Source organism: Lynx rufus, unplaced genomic scaffold (assembly GCF_022079265.1).
Source record: "Lynx rufus isolate CCGP_SWC_20201006 ecotype Redwood Valley unplaced genomic scaffold, mLynRuf1.p SCAF_3, whole genome shotgun sequence".
NCBI lineage: Eukaryota > Metazoa > Chordata > Mammalia > Carnivora > Felidae > Lynx > Lynx rufus.
The window spans coordinates 4,068,008-4,084,740 of NW_025814845.1; the positions used below are offsets into that span (position 1 = coordinate 4,068,008).

Sequence of the window (16,733 nt, forward strand, 5' to 3'; positions counted from 1 at the left end):
GGGTTAAATTGAGACTAATTTCTGACTTTGATGTTTAAGAGACTGTCATTTTAGCAATACTGACCTACTGGCCATGTGGCTTTGAAATGTGCAATTGATTTTAGACTAGTGATTTTAAGTTACAAGAGCCAAGCTGTGTTCGACTCTATTTATAAAGAGTTTTAACTGTTGAAAAGCCCTTGAATTTTTCTAGATTTATAGATTTAGCTTATTAGATTTATAAAAGTTGTTAAACAAAGTGTCGCTCGTTAGGGTTTAAAGTTAGATGGATAAAGGTATTTCAAATATTTAAGGAAATTTAACTGAGTTTGTAGATAAGTCTTATTGTCTAAGATTCCTTAACCTATTGAGTGTGTCCTTCAGTTTCGGTAAAATTGCTCAGTTTATAAATATAACAATATACTCTATAGATGGAAATTTGAGGCTTTAGGAAAGCTAGGTTTTGGAATTGGTAATATTAAAAAATGGATTTTTGAGAGAGAGAGAGAGAGAGAGAGAGACAGAGTGTGAGCAGGAGAGGGGCAGAGAGAGAGGGAGACACAGAATCGGAAGCAGGCTCCAGGCTCCGAGCTGTCAGCACAGAGCCCGACGCGGGGCCCGAACTCAAGAACTGTGAGTTCATGATCTGAGTTGAACTTGGACGCTTAACTGCCTGAGCCATCCAGGTGCCTCCCGCCCCAAAACAGTTTTTAAGTGAAGAACCCAGGTAATTTTAGGCGTCTTTTCAGTGCACAACAGTCTTTGGGCATAGAAATGTCTATGTTGAGAACATTCCCCAAGTTATTTGTCCCCTTTACCCGTAAAATGAAAGCATCGGGCTTTGGGTGATGGCAGTGGGGGTCTCCTAAATGAGACTTACGAAGACAGAGAGAGATCTACACAGTGACAAAATGGAAGAGCAGGGCAGGGACTTGGTCCCCTCCCCACGCACCACCCTGCCTCTCCAAGGCATCTTTCGGCTCCTGTAAGTTCTGCTGTGTTCTGTTTTGGAGACAACCAACAAAACGTGGCCACCAACTGCATGGCATGAATAAGCATCCCCACATCCTTTCCTGTGCACAACAGGTGCTCAGTGTGCACTTGAAGATAATGAATTTTACGTTAAAAATAGCTCTGGGACACCTGGGTCGCTCAGTCAGTGAAGCTCCCACTTCAGCTCAGGTCATGATCTCACAGTTCATGAGTTCGAGCTCTGCATCGGGCTCTCTGCTGTCAGCGTGGAGCCCGCTTCAGATTCTGTGTCCCCCTCTCTGTGTCTCTCCCCCATCTGCGCTCTCTCTGTCTCTCAAAAATAAGTAAAACATAAAAAATTTATAAAAATAGCCCTTCATGAACCTCCCTTAGATTTCGCTTAGTTTTAAATAAACCGGATTTGAATCCTCATTCTGCCATCTATGAGCTCTGTTACCCTCAGCAAGTGACGCCCCTTCTCTGAAGCTTGGTTTTCCCACCTGTAAAATGGGTAACCCCCGACAGAAATGGGGTGGGTTGATTAAGGTTCTCATGAAATAATACCTGTGAAAGCTATTTGGAAGAAAATAACACCCTCGATCTGCGGGACATCTTTAACAGACACTTTCTTTGAAATTAAACTTGACCTCTGAGATAATGGTAGGTCTCATGCACGTGTAGGAAATGCTACAGAGAGATCCCGTATGCACTTCAGCCCATTTCCCCCAATGGCAACATCTTGCGGAATATGATAATAATTTACATCCGCACTCTAAAATCAATAGTTCCCACCCAGAAGTCCCTGCTCCCATGCAAATTTGTGTATCCTTGCAATCTGTGCTTCCTCTCTCTTACAGGACTATGTTTTCTCTGTATCGCTACAGATTTTTTTTTTCCCTTTCACTTCCCAACTCATCAGCAGGTGTATCTGCGTCCCTGAGACTGCTTGAATTGATGTGGCACCAGCTTTGCCGGCTGCAAAGGGAAAACTGTAGTTAGGCAGACAGGTGTTCGGTTGGTTAAATAGCAGGTACCTTATTTAAAGTACATTTTGGCCGAACCCTGCACCGTGGGGTTGGAGTTTGCTAGATGCAGGGAGACGTCGCGGTTCTTGACCTCTCTGCCCTTCTGTGTCCTCATCAGTAAACCGGGGGTTGGGATATTGCTTTCTGCTCAGTGTGGCTGTGGGACTAAATGACGTAAAGCATCTGAAAGACTCCAGAGTGTAACAGGAGCTCAGCAAATGTCTTCCTGTTCCGATGACTCAGGAAGCTTTTACTTGGTGCCCGCGTCATGGTATTAACATTACAATGGATACATCATTGGAAAGTTATTCCCTTACTAATCTCTTTCTTATTGTGTCAGAGAGAGAGTCTCAACAACGTAGCAGCGGTTATTTTTATCCAAATATTGCTTTGCATTTTAGTTCTCTTCCCTTTTAGGAGAGAGAAAGTTCCGTGGGTCTGAAACTGCGGTGCAGTTACTTACGGTAATGATGTTTCCCTTTTGAAAAAAATTTTTTTAATGTTTATTTATTTTTGACAGAGAGAGGGAGAGACAGAGCATGAGCGGGGGAGGGGCAGAGGGAGATACGGAATCTGAAGTAGGTTCCAGGCTCCGAGCTGTCAGCACAGGGCCCGACGCGGGGCTCAAACCCACGGACCAGGAGATCATGACCTGAGCCAAAGTCCGGACGCTTAACAGACTGAGCCACCCAGGCGCCCCCATCAATGAAGGATTTAAATGGCATTCTCTTGAACTGGAATGCTTTGATCCAATGATCGTTTTTGTGAACCCAAGACTTAGCTTTAAGATAGAGAATGGCCGAGCCGGTGGAGACAACTGGCTGTTGTAGCAACAGCTGGACCCACGTTCACCATTGGGAGAGGGGGGCCGATGGCGACAGGCTGCAGGTGTCAGCTGCGTTCAGGGGCTGCAGTGGACTGTCACACTACATCACAGCCTCCCTTCACAGAGGGCCGTCTACCTCCCAAGCCTACAGGGCAGCTGACGGGAAGGGAGTGGACACTATTTTTCCTTGGCTGAAGCAGCTCAGCTCTCTAATGTCCCTTTTGTTTTCAGAGAAGGGGAAACTAGCAACAGCCTCACGTGGTTGTTTACAGGCAACGTCCGGGTCCTTAGTAATGGTCGTCTGACTCCCAATAGGGGGCCCGACTCAAAATGAATTTGGAAGCTCTGCTTCTATGGCACAACTCTTTCTTATTCCTGGTGGCATTCTCAATGTGTGGCACAAGCCCTGCATGGTGTTGACCCCTCAATAGTCCCACGCCAACCCTATCACGTGGACCGAGTGACCTAACTTCTGTGTATCTTAGCGACCTTACGTGCCCAGTGAGTAGGGAAGCGGTTTTTACCCGGCACCTGCCATGAACCAGCCACCGAGCCTTAGAAAATCCATACTTTATAGGGCTGCTGGAAGGATCCGGTGAGGTGTTATACGGAATGTAACGATTCTCTGGAGGGGTTTACGGTGAAGAGACCCAGCCAGGTTCCCGTCACTTGCAAAAATGATTAAACAAATTTAACCGTAACTGCGGAAACCCCAGAGACACAAAAAGCAAACTTGTAAGGATTTCAGAGCCACTGAGGTGGCTGGAGTGACGAGGGACTCGTCTGTGGATCAAGGGAGGCGCCATTTTAGGCACTAGGAGCCTGGGCGTGTGTAGGTAAGGCCTAAGGGCCTGCAAAGCTTTAGTGGCAGATATATTCCTAGAACCTGGTTCCCCCTGGGTCCTTAGCCACAGGCCGTGCCTGTGTCTCACCTCTCAGAGCAATTAAAGCTGATGCTGGGGAACAATACTTTTTAAAAAGCTTTCCTAATTATTTTCATGTAAAGCCAGGATAAGAAACATTGCGCTAGAATGTATAGCCTGTATTTCAAGAGAAAAATAGGGTTGTGGGTGCCTAATTCTGTTGGGTACAGATGGGACACGATGTTTAGGCGTTTTTCTTTCCTTCCTGTGCTGTGACACATATTATCCTAGGCGCTCCAGAGAAATCTCATACCTCCTCCCCTCCACTCTGTCACATGGGGACGCTCATATTGCTTGCACAAAGAGGGGAACTCAGAACTGTTTAAGAGCTTTAGGCGGTTATACAGCCAGAAGTGGCTCAGCTGGGACCCAAACCTCGTTCTTTCTGCGTGAAGAAACAGAAGAAAGATCAAATCCTCTTTTTCTCCACACCGAACAACCTCATCGCCTCTGCTGTTTTATTCATCCTATTTTCTATCTCTTTACTTCTCTGCATTTTGACCAGTTCCTAGACCCATTAGCCTATTTGCTCAGGAGTTTCAGGGATGGTACATTTTACGTTCCCGAGTCTGATGATGCCACTTCCTGGGGTTGATAGCATGTTGCCTTCCTGTCTCTCGCGCTTGGAAAATAGATATCCAAACAGAGCAAATGGGGGACTCCCAGCCTGGCTAGGACCCTCTGGAAACTGCAGAAGGAAATACAGGTTTATCAGACACATACTATGTGCCCAGCCCTGTGCTAGAAACTACACATCCCAACCTTTTGGGGGTGCATTACCCCCTGCCCCCAACCTTTTGGGGGTGGAACAGACTTGTATCCAAATAATTATATGGTGTGGCGAGGGCACAATAGGGCACGGCTCAAGGTAATAAGAGCGCAGTAGATGTTGGTCACAAATATGTCCTGGGCGGGCACAGTTGAGCGCTTGGCATGAATCACGTGTAATTCTCATGTTGGCCCACGATGTGGGTGGTCGGGGCTACTGTTATTCTCACTTGACCGCCGAGAACCGCTGGGGCTGGGCGAAGGTTAGTGTGTGCCTTAAAGCAGTTTCCCGACCTTTGCGCTCTTGACTTTTCAGGGGTTATTATTCTTTGTTGGGGGTGGGGGGCTGTCCTGTACACCGTGGGGTGTTTAGAGGCCTCCCTGGCCTCTACCCACCAGATGCCAGGAGCATCCCCACTGCCCAACTCGTCACAACAAAATAACGTCTCTGGACATTGTTGGTTCCCCTGGGGGCAAAGTCACCTCCGGTTGAGAACCATTGCCCCAAATGTGCCAGTGCAGAAGAAGGAGAGCCTGAATTTCCACAGGGGCAGTTGGGATGGACTCCCGAGAGCTTGTGGCCCTGCCCATGCTGCTAGGCAGGTAGAGAAGCCCACAGAGGGAGGGGAACTTGCACGGGGGAGGAGGAAGGGAATGGAGAACGGATGGTCTCAGGAGGCTGCAAAGGATGAACAGATGAAGAGACGTTCACCAGAAAACTGAGGCGGAAATGGGCATTTTAGGTTCTTGAATGTTCCGCATCAGAACCAGTGACGACTGGGTTTTCCAGAGAAGCTCAAAATGTGCCTTATATTTTGAATTTCTGTATCTATGAAGATTCAACTGACTGAAGCTGCGGGCCCCAACCTGCTGATTCAAGTTTGCAGTAAGGAAGCATCGTTCATTCCATGTAGGAACAAGAGAAAAATGCTAATCTCTGTTCTGTCTTCTAAAACAAGGCAGTTTTGGAAATTCCAAGTCTCTTGGGGGGGGGGGGAAAGAAGTCCATTCACAGTTGCTAGCATTTCGTGATTGTCGCTGGCTGTCAAAGGTCCCGCACATTTGGGAGGGGGGCTCTGTCGTCAGCTGATAATACCAGAGAGGTGGCTTTTTAATTATTTGTCCTAACGGCAATAATGTTTTTGACAAGTGGGTTATATTCCTTCCGCCTCGGTGGTGAGAAGCTGGGGGCCGGTATTGGTCTGCAGAGAGTCTGAACCCCCTTTTGGATTTTACATAAAAAGTCCTGATTCTGTTCTGGCACTTAACACTTTCTTTAACGACTAGTTCAGGTCTCAAGTGAGCCTTTGGGGCAATAACTCATTTTCTTACAAAGAAGATGTGTTTTCTGTTGTAGAATCGGACTGCAGCCTTCTAAGACTCTTTTCCCTCAAGGCGTCTTTGGCAACTCGAGGCACAGGAGCAGGGAGCCTGTTGGCAGGGGTGGCTGGTTGTCCTTGTCGCCCTCCCCTGCCCCCCAGCCTCCCTGGGCATTTCACCAGCAACAACCTCAAACCTGTCACCTGGGCTCTCTCTGGACGTCGGGAAAGGCGGGCCTCTGAGGGAGGGGTGACCAGCTGCTCTCCGGCTGGGGCGGCAGGGGCTGGTACTTCTTCGGAAGAATGCCAGGTGGCCTGAGGGAAGAGTCACAGTGAGAATGTGATCAGGTTTGTTGCACAGGTGGCTCTCCAGACAGCCCTGCCCTCCGTGTCCCCAGCTTTGGCCCAGAGGTCAGTGGTGGGCTGTCCCGATCCATTTCGGGGAGCCCCGGTTGTCAGAAAACTGTAGTCATCCTCCTAATGAGCCTAGAGCCCCCTCCCTGCTGTGTGCTCATCCGTCTGGTTCTGTTTCCCAAAGGGCGGGATGGAACCTTCCGCAGGGTGTCATAGGTTTCTCAGTACGCCGAGTTCTAGGGAGGCTGGAAGACGTGAGCTCTGGAAACTCCCCAAAGAAACAGGAACATGTCTGAAGGTCAGTGAACGGCTCACTCACTCACTTATAAAGCGTACCGGGTGCTGTTGGCAGAGGCTGGAGATACAGACAGCAGAGACCCAGTCCTTGGCTCAAGTCACGTCCCGCTAGTGTGGCAGAGAGAGAAGCCACGAGAAGTGACCAGCAAGGGGTGGTACGCTCTGTGTCCTCCTGGGGCCCACGGGGGACAGCAGAGTGGCCGACTCACCCGGAGTCTGAGAAGTCGAGGCTGTTGTTCTCGCCTTCATGGGTATGTGTAATAAAATGATAGTTGTATTTCTGTATATACGATATAGAAAACTGCACGTACATGCCCAAATATGTACCACACCTTGTAAGTTCCGGGAACGCATTTCCTAGTTTAAGTACCATCTGGGGGATTTCTGTGCTGAAAGGAGGGGAGAAGCGGGAGAGCGTAGAGCAGTGGGTTCACCAAGAACTGATGTGTGCCCGGATACGGAACAGAGGGCTGGGAGTGAGCGGACGGTTAAACGGATGTGTGAAGGCTCATTCAGACCCGCTCATATTCATTTTTCCAAGCCAATTTGTTTGTGGTTCTTTTCTTTTCTTTTCTTTTTTTTCTTTTCTTTTCTTTTCTTTTCTTTTCTTTTCTTTTTTTCTTCTTTTCTTTTCTTTTCTTTCTTTTCTTTTTTTAAAGTCTAGAGCTTTTCAAATTCTGGAACTAATCACTTAAGTGTCTAGCAAAATAAAATTTCTATGTCAGGTGTCTTACCGAGGAGGTGGGAAAGGAGTCTGCAAAGGAAAGAGAATCAGAAATTAAATTTATTGTTCGTTGAGCAGAACTAATGGTTAACGATTCGGGGGGTTTACAAACAGAAGTTAAAAATCCCAACCAAACTTCCGGGTTATATTTTTCAAGTGATAGCTAAGCCTTTACATTGTCCACCTTCCTATGCTTCTAAAATACAGAGTGGGTGACAAACATGTTTTAACGATGTCGCTTACCTTACTTTCCTTTGCGGGTCTGTCTCCTAAAACAGAAGAGGAAGAGCAGTGAGTTTATGGAAATGCCATCAAGCTTGTTTTACGTATGTTTAAGTGGAAATCATTCCCATTGGAATCGGCACTCCTCATCAGGGAGTCAAAGCCGCACTGAGATACCACCTCACCCCCCGGTCAGAGTGACTCAAATGAACAAATCAGGAGACTATAGGTGCTGGAGAGGATGTGGAGAAACGGGAACCCTCTTGAACTGTTGGTGGGAATGCAAACTGGTGCAGCCACTGTGGAAAACAGTGTGGAGGTTCCTCAAAAAATTAAAAGTAGATCTACCCTATGACCCAGCAATAGCACTGCTAGGAATTTACCCAAGGGATACAGGAGTGCTGATGCATAGCGGCACTTGTACCCCAATGTTTATAGCAGCACTTTCAACAATAGCCAAATTGTGGAAAGAGCCTAAATGTCCATCAGGTGATGAATGGATAAAGAAATTGTGGTTTATATACACAATGGAATACTGCTTGGCAACGAGAAAGAATGAAATCTGGCCTTTTGTAGCAATGTGGATGCAACTGGAGGGTATTTTGCTAAGTGAAATAAGCCAGGCAGAGAAAGACAGATTACCATATGTTTTCACTCATATGTGGATCTTGAGAAACTTAATAGAAGACCATGTGGGAGGGGGAGGGGGAAAAATAGTTACAAACAGAGGGGGGGGAGAGCCAAACCATAAGAGACTCTTAAGGACTGAGAACAAACTGAGGGTTGATGGAGGGTGGGGGAGAGGGAAAAGGGGGGTGATGGGCAGGGAGGAGGGCACCTGTTGGGATGAGCACTGGGTGTCGTATGGAAACCAATTTGACAATAAATTATATTTAATATAAAAAATTAAAAAAAACTTCCCTAAATTAAAAATAAAAAAATATATAAGCATCGTAAAAAAAATAAATAAACGAATAATGTCGATGATAATGTCAATTCAGGTCTGTTGAGGTCTTATTAGGTACCAGCACCAGGCTAAATATCTTAGTGATCTCATTCAATCCCTGCCTTTATTCTAGAATTGAAAAGACAGGGCCTGGGAAGTTACCCTTCAGTCATCCTGTAAATGGTAAAGAGTTCATTGTATGTGGCATGACTCACAAGATCCCCTCTTAACCACGAATTCTTTTTTTCTTTTTTGAGAGAAAGAGAGAGAGAGAGAGAGGCAGAGAGAGAGAGGGGGAGAGAATCCCAAGCAGGCTACCAGAGCAGAGCGTGAGGCAGGGCTGGAACTCACAAACCTTGAGATCATGACCTGAGCAGAAATCAAGAGTTGGATGCTTAACTGACTGAGCCACCCCGGTGCCCCTTAACCACTAATTCTTGATTAGAATTAACATTCATAGGGGCGCTTGGGTGGTTCAGTCGGGTAAGCGTCCGACTTTGGCTCAGGTCGTGATCTCACCGTTCGTGGGTTCAAGCCCCACATGGGGCTCTGTGTGGATAGCTCAGAACCTGGAACCTGCTTCGGATTCTGTGTCTCCCCCTCTCTCTCTGCCCTTCCCCTGCTAGAGCGCTCTCTCTCAACAATAAACATTAAAAAAAAAAAGAATTAACATTCTTATATAACTATATAGTTATTTTGTTATTTCAAATGCCTGCCTAACACCTTCACTGGACATTTCTGAGCAGAGGAAAATAGCATCATAGAATTTTCCAGATGGCAGGGTTTCCTCAGGCTCCAAAATCCAACTTTTATTGTAGACAAAAGTAAGGACAGTTGCTCAAGACCACCTCAGCCTAGGAAAGCCTGAATGAAGCCTGGGAACACTTTTCCAGACTTCCAGGTAGTTTTAGTTACACAATGCAGTTCAAGTCCAAGAGAATCACTGAGATGCTGCTACCTCGATCTTCTCAGCTCTTCTCAGATCTTCTCAGCGTAGAACCAGGCACTGGGGCTAAGAAGACAGCACAGCCCTTCCCTTGAAGGTGCTTATGCTTGTCCGGCTCACAGACCAAGTTCTAGGCTCTGGAGATATAACGAGGAGGGTGAGACCCTGTCCCTGTCACCATAGAGTTTATACTTAAGAGGGTAGATGTGGATTGAAAACACTATTGGGGTGCCTGGTGGCCCAGTTGGTTAAAGGACTCTTTTTTTTTTTTTGAAGTTTATTTTTGGTGGGGGAGGGGGAAAAAAAGGGAGAGAGAGAATCCCAAGCAGGCTCCACATTGTCAGCAGGAGGGTGATGCGGGGCTTGATCTCACAAACTGTGAGATCATGACCTGAGCCACGATCGAGAGTTTGATGCTTAGACTACAGAGCCACCCAGGTGCCCCAAGCGACCAACTCTCGATTTTGGCTGAGGTCGTGATCTCATGGTTCTTGAGATCGAGCCCCGTGTCGGGTTCCAGGCTGACAGCATGGAGACTGCTCGGAATTTTCTCTCTCTTTCCCTCCCCCTACTCGCGCTCTTTCTCTGTCTCTCAAAATAAATACATAAACTTAAAAAGAAAACAGTATTGAAAATGGGATGAGAATCTCAGAGAGGTCATGGTATTAAAGGGAAACATGGGAGACTCAAGTCTGGCATGTCAGAAAAAGCGTCCTTGAGAAAGCAACGTTTACTGATCTGTAAAAATGGAGGTGAGGTCAGAGATGTTGTTTATGTGGCAGTGGGAGGAACTGACGGGAAAGTGTGGCTCCTGTCATAGGTGACTTCAACCTCGGTGGATTACTGTTCTCACTGAGCTTTGTTTCCTTGTGTGTGAGACAGTGAAGCCGGACTGGATGAGTGGTTTTTAACCAGGCTCGGAAGGGCACCCTCAGCTCCTCCTGGGGAGTTCGGAGGGCTGGGGGACTGGTTTCTGGCTCCTCCTCCCATGTCCCACGTCACAGGGGGCTCCATTTTGATCTCCTTCCAGATTTCTTTTGGGGAAAGGTCCAGCTGGCCCAGAAGAACACAACACAACACAACACATGCTTGTCTGAATGATTTCATAGGGCTCCTCCAGGTCTAAAAGAATTACTCCATTGGGCCTAATTATTAGTCTTTGTATCTTATTTTTGTGTTGGGAAAATACTTTTTAAAGAGATAGACTCGATTTCTCTGCACAAATTCAAACACGGACGGCAAACAGGAATCATCGATGTTCTTGGCATCATAAAAACAAAATAGGATCCAGGACGGATTTCAACAACAGCAGCAATCTGGTTAATGTTCGATCTTTGGCTATTTCAACGATGTTTCCCAAAAGCTTGGACCACATGATGCCCTCTTAAGGCGCCAAGTCAAAAAACGTAAGATTAACTTCCCCTCGCTTTATGGCGCATTGGCTTTGCTTTTGGAGCTCGCTGGTGGACCATCTCGCGGTTCTTATTGCCTTTGCCTATAAGCTGCATGTTGGCTTCCTAAGAGGCCTTTCTTTTTTATTTTATTTTTTTTTTAATTTTTTTTTTCAACATTTATTTATTTTTGGGACAGAGAGAGACAGAGCATGAACGGGGGAGGGGCAGAGAGAGAGGGAGACACAGAATCGGAAACAGGCTCCAGGCTCTGAGCCGTCAGCCCAGAGCCCGACGCGGGGCTCGAACTCACGGACCGCGAGATCGTGACCTGGCTGAAGTCGGACACTTAACCGACTGCGCCACCCAGGCGCCCCCCTAAGAGGCCTTTCTTCACAGCCATCACTATATCTTTGGGGGATCAATTCAATTTACTGGAAAAAAAATTCACCAAAGAGACAGAGTATCTGGGATTCAGTAGAAACTGTCCACTTATCGTTTCAGAGGTACCTATCCCATTTGCTTCAGTGTCCATGGGCTTTGTAAAGGACACCTATCCTCCTCTCACTCATTGCTTGTTATTGAGCACATAGTATTTGTCCAGCATGGATTCATTTTTGATATATTTATTGATGCAGGTGTTGGGGAATATAATGCCAGAATAAAAGTTGTTACTCCCATGTAACTTACACTTCAGTGGCAGAAGATAGAAAACAAATAAGCAAAAGTACATGATGACAATGACAGGAGATGACAAAGTGCTTCAAAGAAACGTGACAGAGTGAGGGGGGAAAGCAGGGGCATGGAGACAGCAGGAGCATGAAGGGCTCCCCATGTGTCACGCAGAAGAGATAGGGTGTGGGGTGAGCTTTTTTTTTTTTTTTTAATTTTTTTTTTCAACGTTTATTTATTTTTGGGACAGAGAGAGACAGAGCACGAATGGGGGAGGGGCAGAGAGAGAGGGAGACACAGAACCGGAAACAGGCTCCAGGCTCCGAGCCATCAGCCCAGAGCCCGACGTGGGGCTCGAACTCACGGACCGCGAGATCGTGACCTGGCTGAAGTCGGACGCTTAACCGACTGCGCCACCCAGGCGCCCCTGGGGTGAGCTTTTTAAAAACAGATCCCAGAAAGCCTCTCTGGTTAGGTGATGAGGAAACAGAGGCCCGAGGAAAGTAAGGAAGCACATCACATGACTATGCGGGCAAGAGTTTCCCGACATAGGAAGCAGCAAGTGCAAAGGCCCTGTGGTGAGATGAGCACAAGAGGGAGGTAGAGTGTGAGTGGTGACTGCAGAGGTAGGGGAGTGCCCAGATCACCTGCCATCATGTAGGTTGTGGTAAGAGCTTTGTCTTAAACACAGCACCCCTTTTGTATGCACTGTTCATGTGTCCTGTGTCTTCTTATCATATCACATTTTCTCCCACATCCCTTAGTTTCCCCCCCCTCACTTCAAAACTTTTGTATATGGCATCAACGGTAACAGCAGCGGAGATCTCGACCGTATCAAATACGCCTATTAGTTAGTAATCGTCTACACAGTCAAGCTTCACTTGTTCGTTGCTTAGATAACCAGATCCCTGTAAACCAGCGGGTGAGAGTGAATTTCAGGGATTCTACAAGCGAGAAACCTGCATCAAATCAGCAAAGTGCTACGTCACACGGTGATGCGGCTTTCCTGATAATTCATAAAATCCAACCAGCTTCGTTTGGGGGGGGGAGGGTTATTTAATAAAGTGATAACAACTCAAGCATTTGGGATAAGGGAAGAAGGTGAGATGTGGGAGCTGGGTTTCTGGAGTTTGAATATTGATCCTGCTGCTTACTCTGGGCAGCATCGCGGCAGGTGCTCGATAAATATTTATGCAACGAGCCAATGGACCGAGGAGCGGCTGCGCCTCCTCATCTGGAAAAGCGAGAGATGGCTCCTCCCACTTCCCTGGGATTCGTGTGTGGAATGAATGGGGTAATGCGCTTCAAGCACGTGGCTTTTAATGCAAACCCAGTTACAAGCATTATTGTGCGATGGAAAATTAGAGGGGAAAGAGCAGTTCGTTCTCCTTATGAAGTACACAGATCTTCTCCAATGCTAGGAAATATTCTCCAATGCCAGGAAAAGCTCCCTGTCTCCCAAGAAGACTCTCCAAGGTCCTTCCCTTCTTGAAATTCAATACAGTGGGTTTCGCTGGGAGGAGGCTGCCGTGCTCGCCATCTGGTGGCCATATGGGTAACTAGCAGCATCTGCCCGGAGAGTGTCCTCGTTTGCTCTTAGGTCTGCAACGAGATAGATTTCACTTCCGCTGCAAAACTTACTGTTGCTTGGGAGGTGACGTGGTGAGGGGAGCACAGCACGGCTGCGGAATCTGATGGACCGGCTTTGACTGCTACCTCCGTCATCTATTAGGGTGCAATCGTGGAGAAACGGTCAACGTTGCAGGGTTCTGTGAAATCAGAGCGAAGCATCCTGGGGAAGAATCACAAGACCTGCCCGGGGTGCCTTGGAGCAGTTGTACCAGCTCACAGGGCTCGTTGCTACGTTTTCGGGAATTTTGCAATGCAGTTGTTACACACCGCCATTATTACAAAATGAATTATTTAAGGTACGCTTCAGTTGTATCAGAGGCTGCCAAACTGTCTTCCAAGTGGCCGTGCCATTTTGCCTGTTCACAAGCAATATTTGAGAGCTCGTTTGGTTCCACGTCCCCGTCAGCATTTGGTGTTGTCCGTGTTCTGGGTTCGGGCCACGCTTACCGTAGAGTGCATAGTGGGCATCCTTGCTGTTTGCATTTGTATTCCCCCGACGAGGTCTGATGTGCAACATCTTCCCATACGCTTCTTGGCCGTCTGTGTATCTTCTTTGGTGACGTGATGTTGAGGTCTGTGGCCCATTTTTTTTTTTTTTAATCGGACTGTTGGTTTTCTTCTTGTTGAGTTTTCTGAGCTCTTTGTGCATTTTGGACAACAGCCCCTTACCAGGTGGGTCTTTTGCAGATATCTTCTCTCAGTCTGTGACTCCTCTCCTTCTTCTCTGGATTCTGTCTTTCCTAGAGCAGAAGTTTGTAATTTTCAAGATGTCCGGCTCGTCAGTGATTTCTTTCATGCGTCACGACTTTGGTGTTGTACCTAGAAAGGCATCACTATACAGGTTTTCTCCTGTGTTATCTTCTAGGAGAGGTTTATGGTTTTGATTTTTCTGTTTACTTATTTTTGAGAGGGAGAGAGAGAGTGAGCACAGGAGTGGGGGAGGTGCAGAGAGCGAGAGGGAGATGGACGATCCAAAACAGGCTCCCGGCTGACAGCAGGGAGCCTGAAACGGGGCTCGAACTCATGGACCGTGAGATCCTGGCCTGAGCTGAAGTTGGACGCTCAACCGACTGAGCCACCCAGGCACCCCTATAGTTTTGATTTTTAATTTAGGTCTCTGATCCTTTTTTGAGTTAATTTTTGTAAAGGGTTTAAGGTCTGTGTCTAGATGATGGTGATGATGGTGATTTTGCCCGAGGATGTCCAGGTGTTCCAGCACTATTTGTTGGAAAGAAAATCTTTGCTTCATCGGATTGTCAGAGATGAGCTGCCTTGTCAGAGATGAGCTGACGATATGTGGGCCAGTTTCTGGGCTCTCCGTTCTGTTCCATTGATCCATTTGTCTATTCTTTCACTAATGCTGCACTGTCCTGATTCCTGGAGCCTTACAGTACGTCCGGAAGTAGGATAGTGTCAGCCCTCCAAGAATTTTTCTCATACATTTTTTTTTTTTATCAGAGATCTGGTTGTTAGACATTTACCACTGCTCGTGGCACTGCTATTAATTAGCTGAGTGACTTAATACAAATTGTTTGGCCTCTCTGGGGTTTGGTATCCTTATCTGTGACTTAAACATGGCAGGGGGGGGGACAAAGATATGTAGGATCCAAGAATGTGTTTCTTTAAATTTTCTTTTTAATGTTTATTTTTTATTTTTGAGAGAGAGAGAGAGAGAGAGAGACAGAGCGTAAGCAGGGGAGGGGCAGAGAGAAGGAGACGCAGAATCCAAAGCAGGCTCCAGGCTCTGAGCTGTCAGCACAGAGCCTGATGCGGGGATCAAACCCACGAACTGTGAGATCATGACTTGAGCTGAAGTCGGACTCCCAACCGACTGAGCCACCCAGGTGTCCCCCAAGAATGTATTTCTTTAAAAAAAAATTTTTTTTTTAATGTTTATTTATTTTTGAGACCGAGAGACACAGAACATGAATGCGGGAGAGTCAGAGAGAGAGGGAGACACAGAATCTGAAACAGGCTCCAGGCTCTGAGCTGTCAGCACAGAGCCTGATGTGGGGCTCGAACTCCAGACCCCGAGATCATGACCTGAGCTGAAGTCGGATGCTTAACTGACTGAGCCACCCAGGCGCCCCCCCCAAGAATGTGTTTCTTGATGGAAGGGACAATGACACAACAGCGTGGCAACAAATGGTATCTTTGAAATCATTCAGGTTGGGATCTAATCCCTCCTTTGCCACTTACTGAGTGACCTTGGGCAAATTATTCAAATGCTGTGGGCCTGGGGTTCCATGTCTGTAGAACGCAGCTCATGAAGCAGAGTTCCTTGGATGTGGTCAGAATTACCCCTTAATAATAAAAGTAACCATTCTTTTATTATTAGATAAAATAATGCTTGTTTTTCACTTAGCTGCCATTCGACTTGTGTCAAATAGATACCATTTATCCCCTTTCTCTATGAAATATGATCATGAAGATCAACGCTTCGGAAATAGACCAGGAGTGTAACGTTCTGTCATTAGAGAAATAGGCTCTGGGCAAAACTGGATGAAACCTGGCCTCAGTCACAGTACTTATTATGTCTAGGAGTCTTATGATACATGAGCGTGAGCCATTAGGATTGCAAGTCCTGGTGATTAATTATGGAAGAGCCTGAAGAAGCAACTTGTGATCCAAGTGGCTAATGCATATTTGACAAGGCCTGTTTGAGACACCTCTCCAAGTTCATTGAAAACGTTCAGAAATTAGTTCTAATAGCAAATTGCTGACACCATTCTCTGGGCTGGGCAGGGAGACGTTAAGGTTGGCAAAACCACTGATACGAGAGGGATGTAACTTCTTTAACTACTGCTCAAATGAGACCAGAAAGGACAATTTTTAAGAGCATGTACATCCACAGGCCCTTGAACGTGGGTTTTGGCAACTGCATGTTGGGGTTGGTGGTGGATGTGGGATAGAAGCATCTTGCCAACACAGGCCTGGAGAGAGGTCTTCTCTGCTGACCTGGGGGTCTCAGGGAACGGAGGGAGGGACGTCAGACAGGGCATGTGGGAGATCGAGTCTTCAGGGGATGAGAAGGGAAGCGGGGGTGGGTGAGTTCATGTGTGTTAACAACACCCATAGATTCACAAAATGCTGGAGACCATTGTGTTCTGCTAATTCTACCGATGGGATATTGAGGCCCAGGGAGGGACTGTCATTTGCTGAGATTTAGAAACAGAGAGAGGGGCACCTGGGTGGCTCAGTCGGTTGGGCGTCCGACTTCGGCTCAGGTCATGATCTCGCGGTTCGTGGGTTTGAGCCCCATGTCGGGTCTGTGCTGACAGCTCAGAGCCTGGAGCCTGCTTCCGATTCTGTGTCTCCCTCTCTCTCTGTCCCTCCCCTCCCCCCCACTCATGCTTTGTCTCTCTCAAAAATAAATAAACATTAAAAAAAAAATTTAGAAGCAGAGAGAGAGAGATGGGGCCAGAAGCGAGCAAGCCAGGACTCTTGACTCGCCTCTCCATAAGCCCCCACCTGGTGGGAGCGTTGCAACTGAGGGTCACAGGCTCCTTTCCGTGCTGACAGCTCTGTGGTCCAGTGACACCTGGCAATGCTGATTTAATGCCCTATAAAAATGGGCTAAAGTTTAGACTTAACTTAATAAATATTGACTATACATCCACTATGTGCCCAGCATGGTGCTATGTGTGTGATTTAACAAACTTTGATCTCTGTGATTGAGGAGACTAGCCTGTTTTTGTCTTCATCTACGATATTTATTTTGTAGGCTAAACACGAGC

The 16,733-nt window shown here is 47.0% G+C and overlaps 1 protein-coding gene across 1 annotated transcript in view; it reads right to left on the minus strand.

Annotated features, from left to right (window-relative positions):
* CLNK (cytokine dependent hematopoietic cell linker) overlaps positions 1–16,733 on the minus strand; it is a 123,476-nt gene that overhangs the window by 31,693 nt on the left and 75,050 nt on the right. Inside the window, exons 12-14 of the mRNA XM_047091333.1 lie at positions 7,431–7,456; positions 7,198–7,217; positions 6,017–6,127 (exon numbers count right to left, since the gene is read on the minus strand). Of these exons, the coding sequence (XP_046947289.1) occupies positions 6,017–6,127; positions 7,198–7,217; positions 7,431–7,456 (157 nt within the window). The remainder of the gene's footprint in view (positions 1–6,016; positions 6,128–7,197; positions 7,218–7,430; positions 7,457–16,733) is intronic.